The 25,677-nt window shown below is 38.2% G+C and overlaps 2 protein-coding genes across 2 annotated transcripts in view; both read right to left on the reverse strand.

The window, feature by feature from the left end:
- Positions 1 to 12,222, reverse strand: part of pik3cd (phosphatidylinositol-4,5-bisphosphate 3-kinase, catalytic subunit delta) — a 20,551-nt gene extending 8,329 nt beyond the window's left edge. The window contains exons 1-9 of the mRNA XM_008318802.3: positions 11,860 to 12,222; positions 9,111 to 9,336; positions 7,767 to 7,995; positions 6,554 to 6,774; positions 6,091 to 6,267; positions 5,053 to 5,208; positions 4,712 to 4,798; positions 3,142 to 3,363; positions 68 to 183 (exon numbers count right to left, since the gene is read on the reverse strand). Coding sequence (XP_008317024.1) covers positions 68 to 183; positions 3,142 to 3,363; positions 4,712 to 4,798; positions 5,053 to 5,208; positions 6,091 to 6,267; positions 6,554 to 6,774; positions 7,767 to 7,995; positions 9,111 to 9,251 — 1,349 coding nt within the window. The 5' untranslated portion in view covers positions 9,252 to 9,336; positions 11,860 to 12,222. The remainder of the gene's footprint in view (positions 1 to 67; positions 184 to 3,141; positions 3,364 to 4,711; positions 4,799 to 5,052; positions 5,209 to 6,090; positions 6,268 to 6,553; positions 6,775 to 7,766; positions 7,996 to 9,110; positions 9,337 to 11,859) is intronic.
- Positions 12,223 to 14,504: 2,282 nt separating this feature from the next.
- Positions 14,505 to 25,581, reverse strand: tmem201 (transmembrane protein 201). The gene is made up of 11 exons (XM_008318803.3): positions 25,291 to 25,581; positions 24,223 to 24,343; positions 23,755 to 23,949; positions 23,480 to 23,656; positions 22,415 to 22,776; positions 22,128 to 22,328; positions 18,087 to 18,295; positions 17,415 to 17,477; positions 17,012 to 17,302; positions 16,717 to 16,845; positions 14,505 to 16,552 (listed from the first exon to the last, which is right to left on the reverse strand). The coding sequence occupies exons 1-11, from the start codon at positions 25,398 to 25,400 to the stop codon at positions 16,455 to 16,457; spliced, it is 1,956 nt and encodes a 651-aa protein (XP_008317025.1). The 5' UTR covers positions 25,401 to 25,581; the 3' UTR covers positions 14,505 to 16,454.
- Between the last annotated feature and the right edge of the window lie 96 nt (positions 25,582 to 25,677).

A 25,677-nucleotide genomic window follows, 5' to 3' on the forward strand; every position in this document is an offset into this window, starting at 1 on the left:
ATACATGAAATACTGTATATGATAGATGTTCCTATCTTTTCCTGTACGGCAGATTTTAATAGGGAGAAGGAGATGGTGAACAGTACCAGGAACAGATGGCCACATGGACAAGATGACTTCTCCAGTCTTGAGCTGGTCCTTATAGTCAAACACCATGGTGTTCACCCAGGCGATGGGGCAGTCCTGGAAGGACAAGGAAAGACGGAGATGGTTGTTGGTCCAATTTTCAGTGGTTCACTGGAATCAGGTCAATTATGCACATTGTCTTCAGTGTTGCTTAACTCCAGAATACTCTGCAGGGGGAGCTATAGTCACTGTTTGACAGCCTTATCCATGTGATTGTTTATTAATATTCTATTCTATTTCTATTCTATTTCTATTCTATAATAATATAATTTTAAACCTTTCTCCACAAGTGATACATTCAGCGGCCACTGCAGTAATCTGCCTGGTAACTGAGGGACATTTTACACTGAAGGGCTGACACAATCTTCAGGGCAGTGGTGGCTTAGTGGTTAAGGAAGTGGCCTTGGGTCAAGGTTCAGGTTCAGGTTCACGTTTGAGTCCACCAGCTGCCAAGTTACCACTGTGGTGCTCTGAGCATGGCACCGTCCACACACACTGCTCCCCCGGGCGCTTAAAGCTGCCCAGTGTTCATTTTGGTGATGGGGTGACAAGTAGTTCACTTTTTTCTTCTTCTTGATTTTCTAAGAATTCTAATTAGTGACCGGACCACCCCCACTCACCCTCCTACATGTGTTAGACTGCAATGCTTTTCAATATCATTGATGCCTTCAAGGTTCTTTTCCACCAGAACACTAGGCTCCACATGTACAATATGCAATACAAAAGCCAATACACAAACCCATTTGCATACAGCCTCCACTCCTCCTGGCACCAAAGGCCATTGGTGACAAGAAGTCTGGCTTGTCCTCACAAACAGCACAAGATTTGCATATAAAGCACAAGATTTACAAATTACCACTGTCTTCTCACTCTAAGGTAAAATGGGAGTTTCCTGGTTTAGATATTTTTAACTTAGAACAGAGACACTTAAAAAAAACATTTCCAATAATCAAGTCACAATCAACTTTGTGAGACTGGAAATTACAGGCAGAGGGCAGCCTCCCTGTTGATATTAATATCCCCATACAAGTCTTTAAAGTTACAGATTAATTTTGTACTTTTCAGTTCAATTATGTATAAAATCTTTGTACATTCAACACTTTTGAACTGAATTTAAATCAGGACAGCAGTTAAAGTCAGTCTATCACCTAGAAAACCATCTTGTTTGCTTTTTTTTTTTGTTTATGTAATTAAACAACAGCCGTGTGAGACTGAAGCACAAAGTTTTGTAAAACAAGATCAAAGATTTCTAGGCAATGACCAGAAAAAAAAAACTTCCTACTCATTATGTAAACGCGAAAAAAAAAAAAAACCCAAGAAGCCGAGTAAAGAAACGCAACGTCCAACCGGCTTTTAACAGGACTTCTCGCTCATACAAAGAGAAGTTGCTCAGAAGAAGGAAGTTGAGAAGCTGAGAAAGGGGAAGCAGAAATGTCAATACCAGTAAGACACACCTGGGCACCGTGTTTGTGGAGAGCTGCGACTCAGAACAACAAAAGCAGCTCAGAGTAAAGCCGCACAAAAGAGGAATTGGAAATCGTTCACTGTTTTTCACTGTACGCAGTACAGTGTGAGTAACAGTGTGTGTACTAGTGTCTGCTACAGTACAGAACTGAAACAATGTCCATGTAACAGGAAGGAAATACACTTTACCTACTATTTTATCCACACTGAACAGCAATTTCTCCATAAATTATTTTGACGATGTCAAGAATACTCAAAATAAAAAAAGATAAATATTTGAATGTTCACTCTTGTTTGAAACCAAAAGGAGAAACACCACATTCTTATCTAGAATCTAGAAGATTGCGTAACTTCTAATGCAAAATACAAGTTGTCGCCAATGCTGCTGTTAAAAACAAAGCTTGCGTCTGTTCAAGGACATTGTGTAGAATAGATGCTCCAAGTTATAAAGTAAATTTTCAATGGCTTTGAGACTATTGCCAAATGCACATTATTGTTTGCAGACTAGAGCTCTGCTGGAACATTCATCAGACGGAGCTCAGACTGTCTGTGACTGACGGCATTAAAGTCCCACACTGCACCACAAGGCACCACCTTGGCAAATGACACATTATTTTATTTACTTTAGTCCTTCAACACAGTTTTATTATTTCCTTCCTTTGATACTTCAGTCTGTCTCTGTTGTTTTGTAAACACCTCCAAAACCTTTAGCTAACACATTTATTTTTTTAAACAAATTGAAATACAATTCATATTCTTTATTATTGCATTTTTTTATTTTTTGCTAAGTTATTATGTACAATTATTGCACAGATATCCCTTCATACCTTGTTTGGGAATTGTGAATTCCTTTTAAACCTATCATCATCCAGCACAATATGAAATAATTATATTGTTTTATTATTATTTAAACCATTTATGTTGCATAATTTAACTAATCAGCATCAGGACTCTATTAAAATCTATTAATAGTACATCAATTTATTTGATGTTGCTTCACACTGTACTTCTTGTTATCTTCTTTCATCACATTTGTTGATGTCTGAATTTTCCAGTGTTATTTAAAGCCCTGAGTGACAGACAGTGCAAGTGACGGGAAAATGAATTGGTTTTGCTGTGTTTTCTGGTCTCTACTTTCAACTGTGCAGCTGCATAAATTAAAGAGTGTATTGAAATGTCAAATGTTCCGCGACCTCTCTGTCAGTGATCTATCTATGAAACCTGACCGTGAGGATGAATTTAGAATTCCTTGAAAAATGTTTTTCAGTTCCTTCCTTCCTTGGAGTGATGTACAGATAAAAGGGCTGAAGCGGATGAAATGCTAACCGCAGCCTTGCCACTGAACACACTTGCACAACCAAAGGCAGCAGAGAAATACACCCACACGGCACACTGTGACTACACACACTACATACACCAGAGAGGAAACCGATGTGTTTGTGCATGAAAACAAGTTCACACTCATGAACCCCAACCCCAACACCCACTCTCTCCTATGTAACTCAGTGCACTCAAGGTTAAAAATGGCCCAAAAGATGCTGGCAAACTTACCGCCTTCTTGTTCTTCTTTTTTGTGCCCCGGGGTTTCTTGTTTTTCTCAATGACGGCGTAGAGTGCGAAACAAAGACGGCTCATTCGAGGCAGGTCAGCCACGTTTATGTCAAAGTTCAGTTTCTGATCCCAGAGGGGCTCAGAACAAACCGTCACCTCGGAACTGGTCACTATCTTACACAGCAGTTCGCTGCCATGGAACAGACCCGCTTGTACTACGAGCTGCAGGGCAAACACACACAAACAAACACATACACAGTGATGATTAGGTGAGGGTACGGCATTTGGTTTGGAATCTGAAGAGTTAAGCTCAGCTAGCCCAACATCTATGAACAACATTGTTTGTAGGAGATGTGCAGTCTTCACGAGATGATTTGGTTTCCTGTGTCACTATGAGTCAGGGGGTCTACACATTCATACCATGGGTTTTGATTCAAGTGTGAAAAACAAATCAACAATCAAATCATACATATATATTTCACAACCATCAGGAGCCTGTGCTTTGTTAAATGGAGATGTTAGTTTTAGCATCAGAAATTTGCAGGATAATTGTCCCTTGGAGAGAAAAGGCTCAGCAAACACAGACAATTATAAATTGATTATTTTATTACACTACTGAATGATCAGCATTTTAGTCGCCCCATTAAATAAATGTTACAGAGCCAAAAGACAAAGATTGCCAAAAAGAGTAACCTTAGCAAGGTTAGTGTTTACTAGCTAGAACTAGTTAAAGGTCGACAAAAGTTAATTTTTTATACATACATAAGACAAAATAGAGCAAACGAGTTGAAATAAGTTAACAGAAACTGTTAAAAAATATAAAACTATACAAAATAAAAGAATAATTAAAGCCAGAACAGGATACTGCATGATTAATTAATAATTACATAAAAAAATAACATTTGGATGAAAATTTAAAAACTTGTAAAAGTTAGCAGAACATTGCTAAAGTTAAAGTCGAATTAGAGAAAATTTTTGAAGGTGTTTTGAAGCCACATGGTACTGACAATTAGGTGACAGGACAAATTTACTATGAGTCATACTGCTCTGAGACAGAAGCCAGGAGTTCACTTAGACCTAATGAGCCAACTAAACAGTAACACTGTCAGTTATGAAACTGAGTCACCAACACAGACACACATTAACTGAGGAATCTTTCTTTAGGTGAGAACTTCCAAAGTGAAAGAAAAAACATTTATAGATATTTAAGTATAGAAACCAAAGAAAAAAAAGAAGTGGTAACAAATGTAACGTTATAAAAAAAACAAGAGAAGCACTCAAAGCGAGAGGGGTAAAGGCAGCATAAGTTTTTTTTCTTAGAATGTAGGCCTCAGAATGAGACTTAAAAAAACAGATAGGCCCTCCCCACTTCCTGTTTTGAAGTTTTAACCAACCGCCTTGATGAATTATGGGAAACGTGTGGTCTGGACCATGTGACACCCCTATCATTTATATGTCAACCCCGCAGTTCCTACAACTGAATTTAAGATATTGGTAAACAAGTGAACGACACATTTCATTGAGCACCAAAGTAAGAGGGAAAAAAAAACATGCAGAAACCACAACCGACCTTCATTCCCTCATCTGCGTTGACACGGATGCCCTGCAGCAGCTGAACGCAGAATGGCTCATTGATGGACCACAGAGAGGACGTGCACTGTTGTAGAAAAACCAAAAAAAAATGATTTTCAGGGTTTTTCTTTCTCTTCCATTCTTTTTAAATTCTTTGAGAGCATACACTAAAGTACGAGGGCACAGAAGTGTTACTACAACAAGGAAATAGGAAAAAAAAACAATACACAACATGCTATTCAGTTCAACCACTGACAGTCTCCAGGGCAACAACTGCGGGACTTGGAGATACAAAGTGCTCTGTTAACAAGAGACAAACGACGTCTGCTGACCTCTTACCTTCTTCAGAGGCAGTGGAGGAGGTCTGGATGAGGAGTGACTCTTGAACACCTGGCTGCACATCCTACCCTGTTCCTCCTGGTACTTGCTGATGGTGGAGCGGTGCACCATGATTAGATGAGGGTTCTGGCCATTTGTCAAACATGAGAAAATGTACTGGAGGTAGATAGAGAGGGTGAGGGAGAGAGAGACAGAGAGAGAGAGAGAGAGAGAGACAGACATCTGATTACTGGTGCAGCCATCATTCAGTTCACCGACAGATATTTGCCAGCGTACTGGCAGCAATCAGAAGTCCTGCAGGCCGTTCATTTGTTGAGGGTTAATGCAGACGAAATGTGATTATGTTTTCATAAATTCATTTACTTTCTGATGGGCTGCTGGGCTGATACGAGTCAACCCCTGCAGGTAGCTGGGGTCTGAAACCATCAGTGAAGTCCCCTGCCATCAAAACCCCTGACTTAACCCTAATCTTGATCTTATGGTTGTTTTCTGACTGTTCACCTGCACTGACAGATAAACAGCAGAAAACAGAGGAAATACCTTGTTGTAGTTGCATCCTCACAGGAAGAGAAAGACAGCAGGCAACCAAAATAAATTGTATTACATCTGGACTCATGTTGGCCTGGAGGCAAGTGGGACAGGCTCCAAAAAAGTGGATGTTGGTTAAGCTTCATGCTAACAGCAACAAACCCAATAAATATTTTTTAAAGCGCTGTAATTGCAATTAGTATTTTACAAGTAGTTTTTGCAGCTCTACTAGTGGAGTTGTCTCCACTTTTGTAATTTCGAAGAGAGAGAGGTCTGGTATTGTCTTGCTGAATCATACATGGAGTTCTGTGTGAAAACACAGTCCTGAAATTATGACCATTGTACATTTTTACACTGGCAATATATAAAAATATAAGCCAAAAGAACTTGATTGGACAATCCATTACTTTTAATCAACACATAAAATAATATAATAAAATAAAATCAAAATCTACCCTATCACAAATTGTGGAAAAACCAAATATAAAATGTGTTGTTAAAGTGACTCACCTTGAACTGACACAGTGGATGTTTCCCATAAATGAACTCCCACCTCCCGTTGACCTGTAAAGTGTAATCCTCGGGCTCCTGCCGCATTGAGCGGAAGACGGTGGCCTTCTTCTTCAGAGCGCTCCGTATCAGAGCCCCAGGGTTGTCCTGAGGATTCTGCTGCAGCATGAAGCTTTCCTGTGGAAGACATTTTAGGCCTGATGTCAGTGACCGTGCACCGTGTTCCCGGAGAGATGTTCTGAATGCAGTGCTTGTGTAGTAGGAGGGGAATTTCCGAAAGAGCTGACATTTACTCAAAACATAAACTTTACACTTTGTCAACACAAAGTGAAATCATGTTTTTTTAACCACTTAAAGCCGTGTCCCATCATACCTAGAACCTTTGATCTGACTTGTCATCAGAACAGCCTTTACAAACATAACAACATGACTCATAAGAACAACTTTAGAAAAGTCCACTCACATCGCACGCCTCAAACTTGACGATGATGAAAATCTTCTTGATGTTTTTGGACTTTTGTGGAGGTGAGCCGCACGGCTCCAGGTCAGTGGGAAAACTGTACTCCATCCACTGCTGCCATGGCAACCTCTGCTGCTCCAGAGCCTTATCCTCGCAAAATGTTCTCATCTTTAGCCGAAACTCATTCACTTCATGGTTTTTCTGGGCCTCAAACTCATGAAGGCCTGCGAAAAGTCAAACGTACCGGACAGTGCCGATGTGATGCAAATTATTTAAATGTAGAAAAAATGATCCTACACCTTCAGAACCAATCGTGTCATAAAATAGAACAGAAGAGTTTAGAACTAAATGATTCTCAAACATAGAGGGGCGTCTGTGGAAACCTTAAATAAAAAGTACTATCATTTAAATTATTTCACCGACCGACTGTTATGTTGATATGACTCATTTAAAAACAATCAAACCTACAGTATATGCAATAAATACTGCATTGATTGTCATGCTTTATTTGTTTGCTCATAACACTGTACACTCGTAACTTTCAGATGCGTCTGTGTTGTGACTGTTTTGCTTGCTAACAGCAAAACAACTTTTTCGCACCTCGTTACAGAAGACTGATTTTAGATGTAAACAACTTTATTTTGTCATTTTTAAAAATTAATTAATACAAGAAGCTGTAGGTCTTTAATTCAGAGCTTTAATACTATTGTTTTCAAAACTTTTGTCAGAACATTAGTGGCAGAAAGAACTCTTTGAAAGTAATTCTTTGTTTAAAGGGAAGGAAGGAAAGGAAATTACTTGTCATTGTAACACAGCACAGCAGTGCTCACAACGAAATGTGACCACCGCAGTGTGTGGGGACGGTGCCATGCTCGGTGCACCTCAGTGGTCAAACAGGAATTTTGTTTTGAAACAGATGCTCTATCATTACCAACAGATGACGGGAGAAATGTCAGTAACTACTGACTGGAACTGGTAAAGGAGTGAATAACGGTAAGAAAAAACATGGCAGTTCAGCGTGAACTAGTCATTCCACCACATGTCATTGTATTCATTGTGTCTCTGTGCACAGTAATAGAGAGATCTGGATCCAGGCCTGGGCAGCTCTGACAGAACTCTGCTTCTTCTTTGACAAAGACAGTTTTCTTCCTTTGTTCTCAGTAAACGCAGCGCATAGCTGCTCTGACTCATTAGGGTCCGCACAGTCGGTTCTTACCTTTGCCGATCAGCAGGCTGATTTGTGCGTTGGTGAGTTTCTCCACTCGGTCGCCCTCTCTGGCCACCAGCCTCAGAACACACATGAAAGGCTGCACATCACTGATCCGCCTCGATTCCTCCTCCAGTTCCTCACGCTCTGCCGTCTGGTTGATGCAGGTGAAGACGTATGCGTCAGGATCTCCCAGGGCACTGAAGAGGGCCTCGCTTCTCGCATTTCTCCAAACCATCTGGAAATAGAAGAATCAGCAAAGACGTTCAGAGGAGATGGGTCAGAATGTGCTGTTAAACTAAGCCACATGGGGTAAAAGTTTAAAATTGTGTCTATTGGACATTTCTGGTCCTCAATGAAAGGTTCAAATGATTTATTCTATGAATGTAAGCCTATGATTCTGAACAAGTAAAGATGATTGTTTAAATAAAATTTAAAGTCAATTGATAAATTAATAAAATTAAAATACCCAATTAAAATTACAATCTTTTGACTAATGTATTGTTTAAAAACATCTATCATATTACTTTTGCTATTTTTTAATTTAATTTAATTTAATTGACCTATTTTTAAGTTCAATTCCAGTAATTTATGGTTAATTATTAGGATTATATATTGCACTTAGATGTAATATTAATATAATATTAATAATTACATTTCCAAAACAACACAATGACGACACAACACAAACAATGACGTTTCAACTCATTTTATGAACTTATTACATTTCCAAACATCCAAACGTCATCTATGGCTTTGTTGAACAACTCATTTTGTGACTGACTCGACAAGCCACAACTACCAACTATTGTCTCAAAAGCAACTAGTATTCAGGTTTTTGTTTTCCCTAAATTTCTTGTAGATGACTCACGACTTAAGAGAACATTTAATCTCTTAATGATCTTCACAGCTTCCAAGAGTCTCATTACTTAACAGAGCTAAATCAAACCGCCTGTAGTGGCAGAAGTGTTGGCATAGAAACTGGCACATTCAAGTGTTATAGCAGATCCGCTTCAGCACTGAGCTGCCCGTCTGTACCGAACTGAGTGGAACTCCTCCTCCCAGAGCCACGTCAAAAATTTGAGATGAATCAGAAGCTCAAGCGAGCAAGCGTTGTCCTGCATTTCAATCAGACTAATGTCTTAATAAATAAACATAAAGACAAGCAATTAGGTTAAAAGCATATTGGGCTGATATTGTTAATATTAAGAGTGGTGTGTGACTGAGGTCTGTGCCGTGCTGCTATCAGGACAGTATTACATTGTCTTTTAGAAACCTACATAGACACACAGTTTGATAACATGATACACGGTGCCACCGTGGAAATTCTAAATGTATTCAATGTGATCTTACTTTTTTGATGTTCTTGATGGTGTCGTTCCGAGACACAGGGAATTTGAGGAAGATCCCAGTCGGCAACAGGAAGTCCATCACTATCTCCTGGACGCCCTCCTTCTCCCATTCCTCCTGCATCCCATACTTCCCTGGGGGCATGGTGGCGGCCTCTCATTTACCGTCAGCTCCTCGGCTGCACACCGGAACACAGGCTGTCTGGCCAGACGGTCGACCGGCCAGCTGGCTGACCCGCACAGAGAAGAAAACACAGCTGGGGTTAATATGTCCTATATTAACACATTAGGATAAGACACACACTGGCTTCCTGTTTGTTCCTAAAAGGCTGTATGATTTATTTTGTACGCTTACTGATTAAAACCAGAGAGGACCAACAAAAATAATTAACTAAAAAAAGAGTAGTTTGCAAAACAACAGGATTATTTAAAGGAAATTTGATGCATGTAGCAGTTAAAACAATTATGGGGCTGAGGTTGTTTTGCTGTAGACTCTTGAATAGACCAGATCTCTGATGAAAAGCTAATGAAAAGCCTCAATTTTCATGAGAATGAAAACTTTGATAAAAAAAAGAATTGATAAAAAAAACAAAAAACAAAAAAAACTGAGCTGCAGCCACTGTGTGAGAGGAAATCAGACGTACTCTCAACAGGTTATAAAGTGATAAAGGCGAGTAAATATCTAAGTCATGTTTCTGTAGAAGCAAACTTGGTTGCACAGCAATAGTAATATTATGAACACAAAAGACAAAAGAAGTCAAATAATCTGTTTTGAAATCACTCTGTTTGGACAGAATTGTCTACACAGCCGTGTTGTTGTTGTTTCTTCTGTCGTACCTTCAAATACAGATTCAAATGTAGATGTTGAAAATAATTATTTAAGATGTACATATAGCCATAAGACACCATCAGTGGTTTTGTGTTTGACTATCACATTTGAGTAGTTCACATTTTTGGGTCACGACTTATTGACTGGTTAAAGCTCTGGGACCAGGGACTGGATCATTTGAGAACCACCATTAAAAAAAAAAGAAAAAAAGAAGCAGTCGAAAATCAATGACTAAACTTGAATTTAATTAGTCTGGGACTATTTTATATTATTATTAAAAAAAGTTTGAATGCTAAAACTATATAATTTGACCAAATTCCCGTTACTCCTTATACTGAAAATGTTTGGTACATAAAATAAAAAAACAAACAAAAAAAAAAACAATTATCGCTGAACGATGACACAAATCAACCTGTCAGATAAAGACAATTCATGTGAAAAATCATTCTTACTGTCAGATCCAATAAACCGTTTGTCACAGAAAAGATAGTAAACATTAAAATGGGACGAAGAGTACTCAGACTAATTATGTCTGAAGTAGTGCTTTCAGGGTATAATTAGTATTAAAAAAACCTTATTACACAGGTTTTACTGACACACTTCCAGCTAAATGCGTTGTTTTCGCTGTTAACACAAAGCTTCATCTGGGGTCACACAAGGTAAATATACAAAGCAGGAACTTCGTATCAGTGAAATATAAAAACATCAAGTAAACATCTCCTGTAATGAAACTGCCTTCAGGCGGAAAACAGCACATCTGACTGGATCTGTCTGTAGTTTTTCCCCTTATAGTAATTCTACACTATTGATTTTGGTAAGATAACACTTATGCTATGTGAGCTGCATCGTCTGTAGCTTACTGTCAAACGTAGTGCAGACTTTTAGCTCCTAATGAATGTATGTGGCAGTTCATTTCTGGATCAACCTTCACTTTGATATAATGAATGAAAAAGACATTTTGGATTATGTCAGGGACTGTAGACCACAAAACAGCAGCGTAGCTGGGTCCAGACCTGGTCTGGGGGGGTGATGGAGGGGTGATGGGGCAATGCCCGACCATTGCTCTTCAGTCTAACAAGAGCCAAACATTCTGGTTTAGTGGAGCTTTAGCATCAAAGTAAACTTGATGTGTTTATCCCCGCATTATCTCACCTTAATTCAATTTTACTAGACAAAAGAACTTTTGTTAAACGATCTTTTTGAAAAGTTTGTTCAAATAAAATTTAAACAAGTAATACAATCATCAACACCATAGCTAGCATTAGCTACAACAGTCGTGGTTCAGTGCAACGGTGCAGCCAGCCTATAGACCAAATGATGGTGTTCAGAGGCGAAAATGTTTTTAAATGTCCAATATGATATCTAGAAATTCACTTTCAATTTGCATTAATCTTTGTAGTAGATAGATAAAGAGACATAAAAAAGAACATTAACAGTTTTTGTTACTGTCTGGTTGGTTATCAGTCGAATTTGATTTAAATTCAAATCTTACTATTTATCAAATATGCAATTAATCAAGATGATTGATTGATTGCAAACTCTTGAATTATTTATATATTTATATTTACTTCCTTCTACTAGTTGCCACATTAAACAGTCAGTACGAACTGAGAGAATGTCTGTGTTCCTATTTAGTTTCCTTATAAATGAACAGATTGTTCTAGCTTTGGCTCCAGTTAAAGTCAAAGTGTACAAAAGTGCAATGGCACCAAGATGGGACACGTGACACACGTCAGATGCCCCCGTACCTTGTGCCACATCAGTGGTAACAGTCATGTTTATAGTCGTTAAAAATGTTCTACCCCCCGGCCCCCAATTAGAACAATCTAGAGTCGGCCCTCCGCAGCAAGAAAACAGGTACAAAAATCATTTTGAATTTTAATACAAACTACATGTAGAGTAGATGGCATAAAACCTGACCAACCTATTGTTGCAGACACTGACTGGTCTGTGTGTCAGTCAGTCAGCTCTTCATCGGTTCGCCTCTTCATGATGACTGATCTCGGTGGAGACTCTTCACATCATGGTGACATGTCCGCCCCCGTCCTGTCCTGCCGTGTCCCCGCGCTGGCAGTAGGCCGTGGTCCCTGGACTAACGTGGAGTGGAGTAAAATGTTGTAAATGAATGGACGAGGAGCTCATACGGATGACGAGAAGCCGAGCAGCAACACAGTCATCATCACACAGCCGTGCTGTGGCTCTGAATGAGCGGCTGTGTCTGACTGACAGATTGTGACTGAGCGCCCAGGGACCGTCCTCCAAAAGTTACCTCACCGCGAAGTGAAAGTAGCTTCTGCTCTGGGTGTTTAAGTCCCGCCCCACATCACATAAACATGATACGTTTTATTACGTCTTGTTTAAAAATTAATCTATACAATGTTAAACAATCGGCAGCCTCAATGTTCGTTTTAACGTCGATCTACATATTGAATAACTACATTGACCGTCGTTCCCTTTTTCTTCTAGTACTGCTATTATTGCTGTTGTAATTGTTATTATGATTTTTATTAGTGGTATTGTTGTTGCTGTTGTTGTAAGTGTATTTTCTGATCGTTTCCGCTACAAATGTATAAAATGTTGCCGTCTTTGAGCTAACTAAGGGATAGCTTTTGCTATGTACAGTACATATAGCATATATTATTTAAGATTTTCAAGAGCTCTTGTTAATAGAACAAATGAGAGCCAACAGATAAAGAATACATCTTTTTGTAAATGTCTTCAGTTTTTTTCAGTTTTGGCCATATTTTTGTTTGTTTTTTTAATCTGCTAACTGTTTGTTGTTTCTGACATACTTTTAAAAAAACTCTTTTGGATATTGATTTAAATTTATTGAATGCCCACTTCTTTCACTTTATTCTACATAAACAATTACTTTTTGCCTAATTATTACACCTCAAGACAGTATATGTTCTTTAATTTTTTTTAAACTAATGTCCTGGTCAATTTCTATTTCAAATTATAAGACATTTGTCACTCATTATCATTATTTTTATTTGTTTTTACTTTTTTGTGTTTTTGCTTAACCTTAGCCCTTTTTAAACAAAGTTATTACCTTTTAGTTTGAGATTATTTTTTCTGTTATATTTTGCCTAAATCGTAACTATTTCTCTGTTAACTGTTGATTTTAAATTTGGTGCCTGATATTTTAGTTTGTTTTCACTAGGTTAGAGTTTTCTTTTAAACAATGTAGTCTTTTGGGCTTGTAAACAGTATTATTGGTCTTTTTCTTTGTAATTTTGCTATCATGGAATCTTAGATTTGTTTTTGTTTGTTTTTTTCTTCTTCTAACTTTTGCACCTTTCTGGACTGGTTCCAACGGCACCCAAAATCAAAAACAGATATTAAATAACTGGACTTGTACACATCTGCAGAGTGTTTAATTAAAAAAATTAGTAATTGCAAAAATTCCAGCAAGAAACCTTTATACATAGCAATTGTATTTTGTTGCTAAAGATAGTCACCACTGAGTGAAACACAAGCTGCAGTGGTCAAGATACGTAAACAGCCGAGCGTTATCTTTCTGATGAGAAATACGTATTCACATGTGTTTTCACACGTTTTAATTTGTCTACATTTGTGGTGGAAACATTTGTTTTGTTATTTTTCAGTTCTGTTTTGCAGGTGTCAATAGTGGTGACATCTTTGGTTTCCTGTTGATTGTGTTAAATAATCTCTCACAGCTCCAGTTGTTGTACCCTTAAAGAACACAATGTTTGTGAGTGCACTTCAGACCGGCTGTTGAAAACAGGAAGAGACTGTGCAGAAGAGAAACTTTTGGCCAGAGCTGTTGTGTGAACTGGCTCCTCAGCTTTCACCAAAAAGAAAAGGAATTGAACAGTTTTTAACCGTGAACCATGAAGTCAGTGTAAAATAGAAAGTGTAAAGCTAGGTAATATTAGCTTTTGTCATCATAGATCAGTACGTATAGTGGTTCATACGCACAGTGTGACACTCCGAGCAAGTCAAAAAACAAAAGTTTCAAACACAATTAAAAAAAACAAAACCCAACGAATATGAACCCCAATGACCTGGGGAGGGTATGTAAGTTCCAAACAGCCTCATGGTATCATGTGGAACTGCATGATGCTACCACTAGGCTTCACAGCGTTAATGGTATTTATTGAGTGAGTATTGAAACTACTTTCTTTTTTAAACAAAACTATTATATTATATATATTTTTTGGCACAAATAAAGAAAACCATTTTAAAATCAAATTAGTTCTGTGCCCAACTAGGGGCCAGTGCCCCACACATTTGGAACCACTGCTTTTAGTGAGGGCTTGTGTGTAGTGATTAGTAGTTGTTGGCATTTTTTGTAATTGGTTTATTCTAAAATAAAACATTAAAAACATATTTCAGTTCATTTTGTTCTTCCCAGCCTTTAACATTTAACCAACATTGTTGTTTGGGGAAGACCCTTTGTTGACTGTCCTTGTGTTACCCTTGAATGTTTGCCTTGTTATATCTGACTCAGACAAAGGTAAACCTAAGGTACAATGTACGGTTGTTGCCAGAAGGGGGCAAATTTAGCAAAGCCTGCTTAAAAACCTTCATTGTCCACAACACAAATTATAGTAGATAGAAATATAACATTTTATTGAAACAAGCCAGTGTCGCTTCTCATTCACATACAAAGGTCAAAATGTGTTCCACACACAAACATACGCATCAACAGGTTACGCCAAAAAAGGTCGAAAATCACACCTTAAACAACAACAACACAGTCATTGTGATTGTTAAAGAGTTCACTTCACTTAAGTTGTTGCTAAAGTAAAGCACTGTATTTTATTTACAAAAGTGAAAATAAATACCAATTCATTCACGAGTTCACACTGAGTTCCACAGAGCAGTCAGAAAGAAAGAGCAGTTACATTTTAACATGTACTTCATCTTTCAGTTTACACATTTTCTTCAGAGAAGAAATAAACTCCAGGTTCCAAATCACATACAAATGCAGTGTTGATTCTAACAATAGTTTGAAAAATTAAACTATTATTCAGATCATCTAATGGTAGTTTTCTGTCCTACAGTAGTCTAACTTTTTAAGACCCCTTTTAACAATTTCAGTGATTATTCTGTGCTCTATTTTTTTTTTACATTTTTAAAAATAGCAAATGTTTCATGCTAGTGAAACCCCCCAAAAATCTCCACCGCTCATATCCAGATACCAAGATAAGTGGGCTTATTTACACCGTTACAATTTATAAATTACATTTCAGTCAACAGATTTATGTTGAGGCCAACGCACAATTTTTTGCCTAAATTAAACAAAAACAAATCAAAAACGAGGAAAAACAAACAAATGTTTAAGCTGTAAAGAAAGTTTGTAGCTTTTATAACCAGTAATGTGACCGTGCATCTTTTTCAAGCTAATGGCAACTTAATGTGAATATACTTTCATACATGTAAGAACAGTATTGCACTTGACTAAAAAACCTTTACCCATATAAGTTGAAGACAAAGGATCTGCAAATAAAATATTTACATTTTCAGTTATGATATAAGATCTAAATGACTGTAACATCAACCATTTTTAATGCAAACTGATGGAGTCAAGTCTGTCCAGGCAGAACACACAGACAGGAGACAGATTTAAGAAAATCAAGACTAAATGAGGATGACTCTTATAAATTACAACCAACATATGAGCTCTATTCCGTCTGTTTTTAGTGTTTCCCAATAACTTTCTTCCCAAGAAATCAACCATGGAGTTCTTTAATGTGTGCACACTTTAAAACATCATCATTTCACATTAGAAGATTAGACTTTGGCAACTAGACCTGACCAGCGTTTCTCATAAGGTCCAGCTGCTAAGTCTGAACTCCTGAGGAAACGTTGACCTTAATAACTGAGACTCTTATATGGAGAAACTTCACGAGAAAATGACATTCATCCGTCCATTTTCATACACTTATCCATTACCGGGTCACAGGGGCAGCAGTCTCCATGACTGCCACCCAAATCACACTGCACCGTACCAACCCCCCCAAACCTTCCTGCAGGTGGTGAGTCCACTGGAAGGTACCAACCGCCCTAACCAAGATTCGATCTTGCCCAGGAGGCGAACCCTGGGGTTCCACACCAATGACAGAGACGTTGCCTCTGGGCCAACGTGCCACAAAATGACATTCAACTGTTAATGCGTAAATGCAGCATCACAGAAATGTATTATTTCAGAAGAAGCAATATGTTGGTCTGTACACCAATCTCAAAATTAGCAACTTGTTTTTCGAAAATAATTTGTGCAGGTTTTTCCGAGACAACAGAGTCTGATCTGTCAAGTCTAATTCACCCATAGTTGTAATCTTTTTTTTAATGGATCATTTTGTCCTTAGTGACTCCATATAACATAATAAGAAGACAAACGTGAGTCCAGGCAAGACCACTAAAGCCGTTATAAATCACACATTCAAGAACATTAGGTTGTTTTCTTTTTAAGCCAACAAAACACAGGAGGTATTTCTGATGCAATAAAAAAATCCATCATCTCGCTGAACAACATGGTGATGCATTAACAGCTCAACTCCAGTAGTGATACATACAGAGGCAGACACTGAGCAGGTTGGCAGTCAGGCTCAGTGTCAGGAGTCCTGGAACCATGAAACGTTTCCATAGACCTGTAGAGATCACAGAGAAAATAAAATCATAATCAGGGGTCAAATGTCATGACCTATTTTGTTTGCATTCATAACAGATCGCTTTGTCTAAGTCAATTTTTAAACAGGCAACCCTCAAGATACAAGCCACTTTCAGTCACCAGGCTGACCTTAAACAGACTTACCTTCTGAAGGAGGTGGGATCTCTGGGACCTGTGTTGTTGTACCAACCACACATGAGGAAGAGTCTGAGGAGCTGCACGTCTCATTCCTCTCTTCTCTGTCTACCACACTGTTGCCTCTCAGACTGAAATCTACCAGCATAAAAGGTTAGATATGTACATCAACAGGAAAACCACAACTACATCGAATTATTAAATGTTTAATATTTATTTTAGATCCATTTTGAATAAAGAGTGTGTAGACTTGGAGTCCACTTTGACTTTGGTTCAAAAGTCATCATTCCAAATGTTGACTCACCATTTTGGCTTTGGAATGGAGGAATGTCTGGTGAAAAGCGTCCACTGTAGACGGGAGAGTCTGGACCGACGGTGGAGTATGAAGGTGAGGCAGGTTGAGTGGAGAAGAGCTTTGGCTCTGGTTCTGTGGAGAAAATCCAGAGTCTCTGACGGGTTATGTTTAAGCGAGCGGGACTGATGAGGGGACGGCGTCTGGCAGATTCCGAGCTGGACGTACAGGAACCTGCGATGGAAGGAGTGGGAGAGTGGCTTGGAGATGATGGGTGACTCCAGGACTTCAGTGAAAAATAGTCTGTGGAAGAAAAGAGTGAAAAGACGTGAAACTGCTTTAAGAGTCCGAGGTCTTTGTTCAAGATGACAAACTTAGAAATGGTCACAGGAGAGACAGCCCGTAGTTTAAATACCTGAGGATGGAGAGTCTTTATACTGTGAGGGTGGTCTGCTGCCACTGAACAGGTAACCTGAGTCTGGAGTCACATGACATGTCACAGGGAATTAGTGTCAGTCAGAAACCGACTGTCAGAGGTTACTGCAAAACTATACAAAAGTACACTGGAAAAAACCTGGAAACATAGTAGGGGTGTGTATTGGAAAGAATCTGGTGATAGAATATATTGCCATACACTGCAATATTATAGGCATGACGATATATTGAGGTTTTGTTTTTTTTAACTGCAGGAAAACTGTCAGCATAGTAAACACACAATGCTGTTACATGCTTAACATTAGGTTATTAAAATTGGAACACAGGGATCTAGATCTGTAATCACTAGAAAAAAGATAAAACATTTGCAGGATTTTTTGGATAAACAAATGAAAAGAAACCAAGATTGTTTGACTCAAAGTCTCAAATACTTGTAAATATATGCAGTCCCTGTTCAATCAGCTCGTGGTTAATTGCAACACAAAAATGAACCAACGCCATTTATATTTGCATGTTAACTGTTAATAAAAAAAACATCACATTCACATTAACTTAAGGAAATGAGCAGTAACTCATTCACTCATTGTGCAACAGTTCTAACCTCTTTCGCTTTCAGTTCACATTTCACACCAGGAGAAAGAGAAACAACTACCTGTTCTTTTGATGGAGGGCAGGGTGCCGAGGCAGAGGGTCCTGTTTAGTCGTCCAGGCAGGGAGGAGGGGGAGTCACGGCACTTGTTGCGACTCTGTTGGCAGTTGAGGAGATGGGAAAGGTTTGGAGGTGGAGTGGGAATAAAAGACTCCATCGGGTCAGGAGACTGGCTGCTGAAGGTGGAGGCTGTGGAGCTGCCTGCTAGGTATCTGCAAGACAAGAGCAACAGAATGTTCTAGTACCAGAAGAAAATACAAATCAACAAAACATCAAATGCTTTAAATGTATTAACTTTATGAAATTAGATTTGAAAAAATATTTATAGTTATGGAACTGTGTAATTTTTCAGTCCTTAATGAGGAGGAAATAAAAGTCTGAGTTATTTTTGATTATCACATGCCACAAATGCCAATACACTGTGTTTGAGGGCAGAAACTTCCCAGCCCACAGTGACAGTGTTCACCGGCTAGGATGACATTATACAGCCTTATCTGCCAGTAACAAAAAAAAAAAAAGAAGCTGTTACTGTAAGATAACACGTTGCAGCTGAATTTACTACGACAACAGAAACTACAGAGATCTATGTCACTCACTCATTTCTACAAAGCTGTACAGTGTATGAACTCTAGTTAGTGATCAAATGATAAGTTCATATTTTCCTTACACAGTGCTTGACTGTATCATCACTGTGTGTGTCTGCGTAAAAAAACAGGAAAAAACATGTCCTTTCACCAGTCGTTTATTTCAGTTCATTACATGCAGAACATTCATTCCTACAATGGTTTCCAATGGAGCTTAGCATAGATAGCAAAACACACAACTTTGGCAAGAAAGCATTCAGCACACTCACTGTGATGTCTCACTGCTGTGTTGCCGTGAACTTTTTAATTCTATCAGTAAAGAGGTGAAAGGACATTTAAAACGAACCATTAAAGATTTAAAATGTCATTACTTTATTTATATTTGTGCAGGGGGAAAACAAACACTGCACTTGCTTTAAGGTAAAGCTGTGTGTGTTATTACTCCATCATTGACCCAGGAGCGCTTAAGCTCAAGAGGAGGAAAAAGGAAAACAATGCTGTGAAATGATTCGTAAAGGAATTTGACTAAAAATGTTACCTATGGCACACTAACAGGTTTGACAAAGACATGATAGAACCTATTGGGATAGGCTTCTCAATAAACCGACTCCTTATCTGATTGGTAAAATGCGGAAAATGACAAATTCCAGACGAACTGTCTCCAACCTGATGATGCTTCTGTTCACCCCATAAACATGTTGAGTTTGTCTTCAGAAGAGGACAAGGGTAATTTAAGGCCCTTGTTATTTATAAAAATATTTCCCAAAATGTAGGTCAATCCAGAGAGTTTCTGACAAACTAGGAAGTCGAGCCTATCGGTCAGTTTGTCAAAACTGTCATTAGTTATATTATTGTTTGTACAACCAGAGTTTCATGACAGTCATTGTTAAACCCACAGTCTGTGTGGATATTAACTCACCCTTAGCTGAACAGCTTATTATGGGTTTGATCATTTTTAAACTTTGGCAGTAAAACACTTGTGTTTTGCTTGTAAAACTAAGCAGCACCCAATTTAAGTGTAATAAAAAGTATCATGTCATATCAACAAAAATTGTAATTTATGATGGTAAAAGAAAAGCCTAAATATCAAGCTCCAGTTTAACAAGGTACTCGTGTTGAACACCAGTAAAGAAAAGAAAAAACATCAGGTAGATACAGATATATTCTAAAAACAACCACACAACAGGCTACAGATTGTAAATATCAAATACAGTGGAAATGTGATCCAGTGGTATTGTTTTCACTTAAGTCATTACATTTAAATGCATTTCCTGTAAAATCAAGTAGAATGTGTGGGAATTTCTGCACCTGATTTACCATCGCTCTAGGCCTCTCTGCACAACACTACCCTAACTGCACTCCACTGCTGGGAAAACCAAAGTGTTTTCACACGACATGAATGGTTATAAGTTAACGTTAGCTTTGACATTAGCCTAAGCAGATTGCATGTATCTCATTTCCAGTACATTTAATTAAAAAATATCTGTCCACAGGATTCACATTCTTCTGGCCACTGTAACGTAAAACAACATACACACCAAAACACACAGGAAACACACAATAACACAATGGCAAAGAGAACAAATGTCTCCATAATAATAATGAATATACATCCAGGTGCAGAACTTTCCACTGTCAATGTCCAAGTCTTTCAATAAACCTAAATCACACCACGATTCTTCAAGTTTGGGATTCATTATCCACACATTTTCTCCTGCTGATGTATTTAAGCTTTTGTTTCAATATTTGTGACTCAAAAAATACAACAAAAATGTAGTTACTTTTTGCTTGCGTGGTTGTAAGGTTGTAAGAGAAGAGACAGATAAAACTAAAGCTTTGGCACATCAATATTGCGACTCAATATTATGGCTGTTCTTGGTGCTTTAGTGTGAGTGTGTGCAGCAGTTTCCAAATGAAATGGAAATGTATAGTTATACAGCTGTAGCTAAAGTTATTATTGTCACCCAATAAGGTAAAAAAATATTAAGTCTAATATCTTTTAATTTTATCATAAGACATGATATTCAGTTTACTGTTACAGGAAGTCATTCTTCAAAATATATACCCCACCACACACAACATTAAATACAAAAAAACCAACCATTCAAATATTTTAAATAAATTGCTAATGCTAATATAGTGATGACGTTATTAGTGCATGCAATTGAATCAGTGTTAACATGTTAAAAATAAACTACTTAGTGCTAATGACATATTTCATGTTACATGTATTAGCTGTGTTTAAAAAGTAGTAGAAAATGTGAACAGTACATGTGTACTTGTTCACATCGGATATATCTAGTGATGTTGTTCGTATGAATGTGAAGATTTTCTTTTCTGTTTTTTTTTTTTTACAGTTTAATGCCTAACCTGTTAAATCATCAACAGGTTCAAGATCAACTGCTGCAGCTTTCTGGAGTATGACGCTGCTCTCAAGACAGCTCTTGGGAAAGAAATTTGGATGAGATGTCAAAGATCATATAAAAGGAGGTTTGTAGTAAAAGAAAGTAAAGTATTTTTCTCCAGAAATCTCAGGCCACATGTGAAACCGTCTCATCAAGTTTCTGATCATCTTAAGAGGCATTTTCCGCAGTGATTTTAAATAGTGTCAATGCATTTTCACATTCGACAATGTTCTTCTTTAAATAGAAATATCAAACCTTTATGTAACCATTTAAGTGCAATAATTACAACTAAGGACAGTTATTTCATCACTAGTGCAGTGCATTTCCTACAGAAGGACTAAATACTTAAGCCAGAGGCCTAAAAAATTACATAACCAAAACTCTATAGTGCCATTAATATAGTGACTTTTATACATAATATAATAATGTCCTATAGCTGCACTACAACACTAGGTTCAGAATTATCATAGAACAGCTAATAATACAAAGGTTAGTGTTATTAAAAATGAAAATTGTTCTTTTTCACCATTTGGCAGTATATTTACATTTTACAGGAACTCACCAATGTGATTTGTGTTTAGTGACAAAGAATTTAAACTTGACTGTGACACATTTTCCCACCAAATATTTCTAAAGCACGAACTTAGCAAATATTGAAATAAAGCTATTCATGTGTGTGTTTTAAGCTGTTGTATTTTACAAACAGACTGTTTAACAGCAAACATTTGGATTAAACTGAGGTTTGGACATGGTTAACTGAGTAACACTGGTTTCTCATTACCATCATGGTTTATCTGTATTTACACATGGGCACACACACGACTGCCGTTGAGTTTCGTCATTCACATTTTCTTTTCTTTTCCCCATAGTTGTTCCACTATGGTAGTTAAAAAGTTATTTAAAAAACCCAAAAGAGTAAAAAACCGTGCATACTTTGTTCAGTGACAAAGCAGTATGTGTGTTTTGATCAGACACTTCTGAAGGGAACCTCTAATGTAAGCTGAAGTTTCTCCCACATTTAAATATAACATGAACTTCACTGTTCAGATTCTGACCTTCGATATTTGCCTCTCCGTGGACCGAGCTGTTTTCGTGTTGCCAGAGCAGCGGTGAGGCTGAGCAGGCAACAGAGAACGATGCTACAGTGTTTGGCTGTGTCCATCCAACTGCAGACATCTGTCCAGTAGGTGTCAGTCAGGAAGAGGCACAGAATCACAAACCACAAGACCGAGGCCACGGCATCGATTCTCCTCAGCCTGAAAGCACAGACAGACAGACATTAGTGTAAGGAGTACTTTTCCTTGACTACCCAGTGTGAAAAAAAAACCCGGTGAATACCTACCTCGCAGGTCCTGCAAAGAAGATTGAAGTGAGGCAAGTTAACAGGCCCACAGAGACCACAGCCAGCTGGTTGTCTTTTCCGTGTTGCCACATCACTTTGACAGTGTGCATCGTATTATTTGGGATCAGCTCCAACCACCTCTGCCATACAGGACCGTCAACACTGCCGCTGTTTTCAGTGTTGGATTCATTTGAGGGTTTAGAAGAAGAGATGGTAACACTGCTTACTGAATGTGAGCCATTGGATGAAAGAGGCTGCGCTGGAAAGTCAAGGAAACAAGTGGCGACGAGGAAAGAGCAAACCAGGAAGGCGAGTGCCCGTAACAGTGTGACTCCCACAGGAGATGCCAGGGAACAGGAGCTCTGATGACAAGAAGAAGAGTTTTTTTTTTTAAATTAACAACAATGCTGTTTCATGGGATAGAATCACAAAAAAGGACAACAAATGTTTTTGAAAGTAAAGTCAAAAACAGTGCTGGTTCCTTGCGAACTGTTAAAGACAAAAACTGTAGAAAGAATTATCTACTACAGTGTCACATTACTGCCTTAAAACACATACATCAAACCCAAGGCCTCTGGGCCTTAACCTTCCCACCACATACACACCACTTTTTTGTGGACAACAGAGCTAAGAGTTAAATACAGTGGTCAAAGTATGTACGAATATCATGCTAAATAATTCAAATTCTAATCACAATGCACCTACACAAAATACTACATCTTGTATGTATTCTTGTTTACAATATTCTTAGTTTCCATTATGTTAATATTTTACGTTTTGGATTTATTTTATTGAGGAAAAAGTTGATGAAGTCAGTTCAATATTTCTGGTTGAAGCATTGTCAGCACTAGACTGTTCAATATATTCATCCTGTTTGGCCTGCAATAGCAACTGTGTTTTAATTTTAATCCCCTGGGGGATCGAGTTTTATACTTCTGCCCTAAAACGTGTGCTTACCATCATATTTTTTTACGTTGAAGATAAGTGCTAGGAAGCTGTCACCGACATATTCTGAATACTGAAACTAAACCGTGAAAACAGATTCCAGCCAGCTGTTGTGCTAACCTTTTCAAAGCTTTTTGAGTCTCTGGAGCGTCGCAGCTGATGGTTGAGGAGCAGCGTGCAGAGCTGACGGTTCTGATACTTAATGTAATACTCCACTGCTGTCTGACAGGGCCGGCACAACTTGTAGGTCTGCTCCAGGTGATGCTTGTAGGCTTCAATTTCCTCATCAAAGTTTTCCTACAAGGTGCAACCATAATGTATTTTTGTTTCAATTGCTGGGACATATGCTGTGTCGTGTGCATTAGTTAAAATAGATGGATAAAAAGAACACTTACATCGTCCCTTGGGATAAATGAGGCCAACTGTTTGATCTTCAAGGACTGGTTGTTGTTGCACTTTTTGCACAGCAGCATTTGACAGTTGACCCACTGCAGTGTCTTTGTTGTCTCCAATGAGGGGACACTTCCAGAAACTCCATGATTCAGGTCTTCCTTATACTGGGCTGGGATGGTTTTATTGTAGTCACCATTCTGAGGTAAAGAGGTAGAAGTGTCACTGCCTCTAAAGAGTCTTGATCATAACATCTTGGTGTTAAGTGACCACGCTAACAAAATTAGCACTGTGCCTCTCTGTCTGTTCACAGATGACAGGTGTCTGACTGATGACAAGTGGTGGGGGGAGGGGACCTTACATACATTTTAATACCAGATGTCAGCAGTTGTGATGAAAACCACACTGTGGTTCGGTCTCACACAACAGTTGTTAACATGAGGTCTGACCGCTGTCATACTTTTCTGACTTACCTCCTGGAAGCCATTGTACTGTTCACAGTTGGGACAGTCCCAACAGTTCCTGTTCCCATAAGGCACCACTGTATTCTCATTACAGAACCAACAGTTCACATTTGCATGGGTTGGCTTCTTTCTGCAAAAGACAGGTGGAGTTTGTAAAAGTTCATGTGGCACAGTTGGTTAGTCAATGCATTAGTTCAGTGGCTTATGAAGGTTTTAGAATGTAAACTGGAACAGTTTATGTGTGGTGCCACATATGACACACCCACAGTCCAGCTCTGTGTCCAACCAGAACTGGGACAATTTGACATGGCCTTTAGTTGTTTATTATTTTAACTTTTTTTATTCCAATCAATTTTTTTTCCATTGTTTTTAATACAACTGCTAACTTTAACAACCTGAACATTTCTGGTTAAATTATTGACTAATATATTTACATTCAAAGTAGATCATACATTTTTCATTAACTTCGATTAAACGAAAAGAAAAACACCAATAATAACAGAATTAACAATAACTAATCGACTATATTTAACTACTTAAGTACTAAATAAGTCCTCAGTTCTCGCTAAGGAAAAATAAAAATGACATTAATGTTACAAAACATATGGACAATCTGTCACATCTGTTTTTTGTTCAGACGTTTTATTTATTATCTGATGAGTTACTGATTAGCTAAAAAAGCTAACCAGAGATTTGGCTTTAACCAATAACAGACCGTTAATCAAAATTAACTGGTATATCCCATGATCGAATTGTTTGATTGCCCCTGCGTGCAAGCATTTGTTGCGTTCGTGCAGATGTCACATAGTGAAAACACTGACACTCATTAAAAGTTTGAAATTTTTGCACAATTAATTAGTTGACAGTTTAACTAAAGCCACTGCAACCTTGCTTATGAAAGTTGTTTAGCACCACTGCTAGCAAAGATAGGCACTGTGCTAACGTGCATAAACAAGCCATTATTCAGGAGTTCTCTCCCATCACACTGCGAGACACTATTTTATGGCAATTGCGAGTTATTACATTTCAGCTTTAAAGAATAACTCTAAGCTATCCAATATAATAAATTAAACTTACCGAGTAGCAATTTTGTAAATGAGCGCTCCACTGGTGACAAACGCTGTCACGCCAACTCCTCCATACATTAACTCCGGATAGTCCAGCATGATGTTGTGAAACGCCTCCATGTTCCACCAACACTGTCAGTGTTCTTAACTCAAGAACATGGAAGCTGTACAGTTTAGAAGACTTAGAAAACACTTGGCACAAGACGACCAGCACGCGGCAAAGATATCCTTTGTACACGCCTCTACACCGGAAGAGGAAATGACGTGAAGCAGCTACACATCCAATATTTTCTGCTTAATAGAGCGAATTGAGTACATTTTTTCCCCATTAGTTAGTTTTTTTTCTTTTCATTTTATCAACCTATTTCTTTAACCACGTTAGGTTGTCGTTTACCAC

This window comes from Cynoglossus semilaevis, chromosome 10 (assembly GCF_000523025.1).
Source record: "Cynoglossus semilaevis isolate Cse_v1.0 chromosome 10, Cse_v1.0, whole genome shotgun sequence".
Taxonomy (NCBI): domain Eukaryota; kingdom Metazoa; phylum Chordata; class Actinopteri; order Pleuronectiformes; family Cynoglossidae; genus Cynoglossus; species Cynoglossus semilaevis.

Coding starts and splice junctions, on each gene's coding strand:
- tmem201 (XM_008318803.3), bottom strand. CDS start 25,400: ATGGAGGCGTTTCACAACATCATGCTGGACTATCCGGAGTTAATGTAT. Junction 23,950..24,222: donor AGTACAATGGCTTCCAGGAG/GTAAGTCAGAAA, acceptor TCTTTACCTCAG/AATGGTGACTACAATAAAAC. Junction 17,303..17,414: donor TAAAGACTCTCCATCCTCAG/GTATTTAAACTA, acceptor TTTCTTCCACAG/ACTATTTTTCACTGAAGTCC.